At 29.5% G+C, this 6,072-nt stretch overlaps 1 protein-coding gene across 1 annotated transcript in view; it reads left to right on the top strand.

Moving 5' to 3' along the window:
- Positions 1-4,013: 4,013 nt before the first annotated feature.
- LOC106688122 (aldo-keto reductase family 1 member B1) overlaps positions 4,014-6,072 on the top strand; it is an 8,117-nt gene continuing 6,058 nt past the window's right edge. The window contains exons 1-3 of the mRNA XM_014432436.3: positions 4,014-4,378; positions 4,454-4,621; positions 4,702-4,818. Of these exons, the coding sequence (XP_014287922.1) occupies positions 4,301-4,378; positions 4,454-4,621; positions 4,702-4,818 (363 nt within the window). The 5' untranslated portion in view covers positions 4,014-4,300. The remainder of the gene's footprint in view (positions 4,379-4,453; positions 4,622-4,701; positions 4,819-6,072) is intronic.

Here is a 6,072-nt window from a genome sequence, read left to right as displayed (position 1 = left end):
TTATAATTTTTTAATTTCTAAATGAAATGATAAATAGGGAGAGGCAGCTGCCCCTATACGTTCATATTCTTAGAATTGAAGTATTTTAATTTATAGCAACAATTATAATGCTTTGAAAGAAAAGAAGATAAGAAATGCCAGGCTAAATCAGAAAGATGATTATCTTATTGACGTATATCAATTTATTCCTATTTTAGATATCATTCATTTTTGGCATTATCATTTTAAGATTTTTATCGCAATTATATCACTTTAGTTCATTATATAATTGTTTATTTGAATTGGAAACTCGTGTGTCGATACGTGAGTATTTAATCAATTTCAATAATGAAGTACATGTGAACTACTATACACTTTATAATCCACAAGTAAATAACTTAGATATCTACATTATCATTTTGTTTCTTTATTGTAAAAAAAAAGTACTAATAATTTATTTATTTCATCTAGTAATTATCATAATTTATTTATTATATTCAAGGTTACCATCCATAAATTGGTCAGATGGCATACTAATTAATAAACCTTGTCTGTAAGATTCAGTTTATTTCAACTTTTTAAATAAACATATTGTATAAACCTTACATAACGAATACTTTCTTAAGATAAAATTTCTTACTAATAAAAAAGTAAATGAGGTATTTACTCTTGCGCTCAAGGGCTTACCCAGGGTCAAAAAAGGGGGTAAGCCCATTAGGCAAAGCAAAATTTTAAGAAGCTTATGTCATTGTTGCTTAATTAGTTATTAAAATTAGTATTTGCTTGAAAAAAAAATTTATATTAATATATAAGAAGATGGTCTGGGTTGCATTTTTGACCGCAACCCTGACCATCTTCTTATACATCAATTTTTACGGTCAACTATATATACATATATTATATTAATAATTTTTTTCACTGGCCTCTCCTGCCCCCATGCTGGATACACCTATGTGAGCCCACACACCCAGTATCAATAATGAAATGTAATCAATTAAAACCTAGTTGTAAGGTATAAACCCAATTAAGGAAGGAATTTCACTTGAAAAATGATTAGAAATGTTAATTTAAAAACAAGACTCAGCACAAACAATTTTAATAGTCACTTAATTTTAATGGACTACAATGTTAATAGCCACCCTGAAAATCTTATCCTTCAATTTTAATAGAACAAAATAGTAAAAGAATGGTGGGTGTACTGGTACAAATTATTGAGTGATTTTTTAAAAATAAAAATTACTTCAGTTTAAGAAAATTAGAAGCTTTTACACATAAGAATCTTTAGTCTCATTTAAAATAGTAAAAAAATCTTAATTAATAAACAAAAATACTAAACATCATTTGATCTTTGAACTATTTAAGAACCTTTTAATCAGTCTTTAGTGAATGTGGGGGGAAATGGGAGGACTGCTGAGCCGGTTGGGATCTGGGTTTCAAAGTGTTTAGTTCAGAACATTTTGGGTTAGATTCCCACCTGGATCAATCGATATTTATTTCACTACAGTCCCGAGAAATGAATCTTGATAATCCTACTCCGGGTCTGCAATAGAGGACTTAAGGCAAAAATGAAGACTATGGCAAAGATTTCAGGGGTTAAGATTTTTTAATAAATGAAAAGTAAATACAATTTATTAAAATTTTTTGTGTAAAAATAACCAATTCCTATGTTATTGTATTTTTCGATACTTAGTTAAATTTAACATATATTGTGGGGGCAGAAAATTTCACAGATATTAATCATAATTTGTTTATTCTTAATCGGTTAAAATAATAATCTATTAGAGATAAGGCAAGTAACATGAAATACATTAAAAAAAAAAAAGTTTTTGAAAATATTTCTTTATAAATACAATGAAGAATCGATCAATCGATGCCATAAAGATTTCATGAGTGGAAGAATGTAAGTGACGCATAGTTTATTAAGAATTAATTTTATCTTTAATCAACATAATAAAAGTTATACTTCTTTGTTGATGAAAACTAATATATTTCTATGAATGGAATATGGTCCGGGTGCGGTAAAAAAAAAAACTCAAATAGTAGAATTATACTATTTTATTGAGCCAACGTTTCGCCACACGTTGCAGGGCTTCGTCAGGGCTGTTTTGACGGCAGTCTTTTTTGTTGACTTTGTTTTTTGATTGCCGTCAAAACAGTCCTGACGAAGCCCTGCAACGTGGGGCGAAACGTTGGCTCAATAAAATAGTATAATTCTACTATTTGAGTTTTTTTTACCGCACCCGGACCATATTCCATTCATCTATACACACGGTCAATCAACAATCTTCCAGTAATATATTTCTATTATTTTATCACAGTATACTGGTGTGGGTTGGAGTGAAAGTCAATGGCTTAGTTAAGCGTAATTTATACATGACGGTGATAGTGAAACTACTGTCACAGTCAATGCGATCGTGTAAACTAACAATTGCTGTACTATTATAAATTCCGATCGAGAGCTGGTAGTACTATCAAATATCTGCGCATGCGCGACATACACTGATCTCCTGAAAGGGCGGGAAGTGCAGGTAGCTTACAGGTCACCAAACTCTCTTCTACACAGAAGGAAGGCCTGAGTCCATGAGAGAAATTATACAAATTAATCCCAACAACTTAGTATCGAATCGACATTTTTGGCTCGTTCAAACTGAAATACCCTGCTAAATATTCAGACAATGTATTAAAATAAGATGTAACCACGATACAACTTAATAAAAAATATACAAAATTTTACAACAACCAATACTTTTTTACATAGATAAACAATTATCATATATTTAAAATATAAGTGTACGAAACTCTATACTATATAAAAACTATAAGTTGTTCAGGCCTAAAGATTAATTCTAATTTTTAGGATAATTGTTTCTCTTTTTAAAAAAGTGTGGGTTATAAATGTTCATATTTTTTCTATTACGATTTGTCGTAATTACACCTTATTATAATTTATCCTTGAGCCGGAATGTGTGAGGCAGAGGTGCCGATTTTTTGTATTTTTACCCAATTTTTGGGAATTTTTCACTTTCGGGAATCTCAGATAATACGACTTTACGTTACATGTATGTAGATGTGCTAGAGCAGTGTTACCCTAGTCCTTCAACTAGTTTTTTGAGTCAATACTTAGACATTTATTCTATTACTAACAAGTTATCATTTTTCCTTGGATTTTGAATGTCAGAACAAAGGCACTTTTTGAGGCCCGGAATAGATTTATTTTGAGACCTGGGATGAATATAATTTTTGGACCTCCGGCGAATTTGTTATATGGCCCTGTGTGGATTCATTTCTAGGGCCCAGGGTGGATTATTTGAATTTTAGAACGTAGATGAACAATTCAAGGGAAAAGTTATTTTTGAGGCCTATAGTGGATATAATTTTGGAGCATTAGGCTGCTTTGTTTTAGTGGTCGGGGCTGATTTAAAGTTTTTTAGCAAACATATAAGAACAATGTTTCTCCGCCTATCGTCATTACAATTAGTAAGGTCGATATGTTGCGACAGTTCACTGTCAAGGCGAATACATATAATGTTGCAGTTAACGCGAGTTGATCCACTGACATTACTTGTACTATTAACGATCACGCCAGACCCAGTGCGACATTAATGTCAAAACTGTAAAACTTTCGTGACAGTGAATTCTGTCATGATTGTAACAAATAATTATAACATGGTAGTGGCTGCGACTTTTACTACAATAACTGAAGGTGTACTATAGTTCACTGTCAAGGCGTACACATGTGATAGCCAAAAATGTTGGCGATTCGATAGTAGCTTGTTGGGATTAATTAATATTATTTTCCCGGAGGATTCCTGTGATAAGTATAATAAAAGTTTATAAGATGAAAAACTGAAGATATTGTTCTTCTATAGAAGTAAAGAAAAGAGTTTTATCGACCTCAGTGCGATCTTGACATTAATCTCTAATTTGCTCAAGGCCGGAGATTTATCAGCCTTGAGGGAATATAACCCTTATCGATACTGCTCTGCCGAATTATTTTTAGAGTTCCATGTTCCTTTTTTTAAATCTTTTATTGTACTGATTTGAATTATACATGCTTGATATAATCTACGAATTATATTTAGTACGACTCGCTGATAAGTTTATAATATTGGTAGAACAATTAAGAGTTTCTTAACAAGGTAGACTCCTAGCATTAACCTGTATGTTGAGTTGATTAATCTGCTAGCCCCCCTTTAAGATCCCACTGCCCCTCCCACCTTAGTTCACATTATCCTCTTGTAAGAGTTTTATCGCCGCGACCTTATCTGCGAAAGCCGGCCGGTATTCAGTTCATTCCTTACCTAGAACCGCTCTAGTAAACATGTCAGGGGAACAGATACCTTCTATCAAGTTCAACAATGGATATGATTATCCCATTTTGGGCCTGGGCACTTGGAATGTGAGTATATACATACATTTAGAACAATCCATAATAATTCCAACAAGAATATCTTCATAATGTACTTTTAATTAGTCTAAACCAGGTGAAGTTGTAGCCGCTGTAAAAGATGCAATAGATGTAGGCTACAGGCATTTCGATTGTGCTTTTGTGTATGAAAATGAAGAGCAAGTCGGTGAAGCTATCAGTGCTAAAATAGAGGGAAAAGTTGTGAGTCGCAGTGAGTTGTTCATCACCAGCAAGGTAAGTGTTTTCATTTAAAAAAAAAAAAAATAAGATATTGATCTTGTTACAATTTAGTTAGTTGAATTTGCAATTTTCAGTTGTGGTGCACTGCCCATAAAAAGGAATTGGTTGTAGATGCTTTGAAGAAAACATTACAAAATTTAAGAACTACATATTTGGACTTATATCTTATCCATTGGCCTATGGGTTTTAAGGTAAGTGTTTATTTATTTTCTAACTATTGTTAATGGAATAATAACTATATATATGTTTCCATTTCAATTTTGTTCATTGATCATTGACTCATGAATTCTCTGTTTTTTTTTTTTTTTATTTTAGGTTTTAATTTTTTGATTCTTGGACCAAATTTATCATTAAAACCTAATAAATAAATATTTTATTTGGATACCTAAATTTTAATTAAAATTAATAAGAATGTAATAAAATGGGCAACATTATTTGTGATCAACTATTAAACAAAAGAACTATTACTTTGCATTGTATCTACTTAATTAATAATACCAGAAATTAATTAAATCATCCTTGGTTAATTTTATTAAAAAGCTATTTCTTGTTTGGTATTGTTATAGGACTGTTCTCAGATTAATTTCGTTATAATATATAATTATATTATTCAAGGTAAATCATAATTAATTTTTTTTTTATAATTCATCTGGACTGTTCTCAGATTAATTTCATTATAATATATAATTATATTATTCAAGGTAAATCATAATTAATTTTAATTTTTTATAATTCATCTGGACTGTTCTTCAATTAATTATTTAACTTTTATATTGATAATAGATATATTGGCCGAAATAAAGGATCTTATCATTATCTTGATCATCATTATATCATATCATCATCATCACCATTATGTTATATCATTATTATCTAATATCATCAGGAATATTTAAAATAAGACTTAAAAAGATTAAAATGAATTTGTATTCCCGGTTAGTTAACAACAGATTTGAATTTTGAATGTTTTGTAACTTATAATTAGTTGAAAACAATTTTTTTTTTTTTTTGCTTAACCAAAATTCCACATCATGCTTTTGTTGGCCTTGAATATGTTTGTCTGGAATTTACTTCCACATGTGATGAGTATCAATACTAGCAACTGAACAAAAAACATATTAATTTACTTTAATTTTAAATATCTAAAAATAGCATGTTAATTTTTATTAATTAATAATAATAATTTATATATATTAAATAAAAATTGTAAATTTCTCGTGGGATATATTATTATTGTTATAGGTCCTGTTGTAAAAATATATACATATTTATTTTGAGAATATTTATTTTTTTGAAGTAGTCAAACCATTTTCAAATTTAAAAATCATAAGGTCATTAAAATTCTACGGTTTAGTTAATAATTTTTTAAAGTCTTTCCTCCAATTTAAAACATTGAACTAAAAATTATTTAAATATAATAATTAATTTAATTAATAAATTAGTAA

Source organism: Halyomorpha halys, unplaced genomic scaffold (assembly GCF_000696795.3).
Source record: "Halyomorpha halys isolate HHAL.00 unplaced genomic scaffold, Hhal_1.1 Scaffold1054.1, whole genome shotgun sequence".
Taxonomy (NCBI): Eukaryota; Metazoa; Arthropoda; class Insecta; order Hemiptera; family Pentatomidae; genus Halyomorpha; species Halyomorpha halys.
Note: the sequence above shows the minus strand (reverse complement) of the source record. Positions and strands in the feature narration are given on the sequence as shown.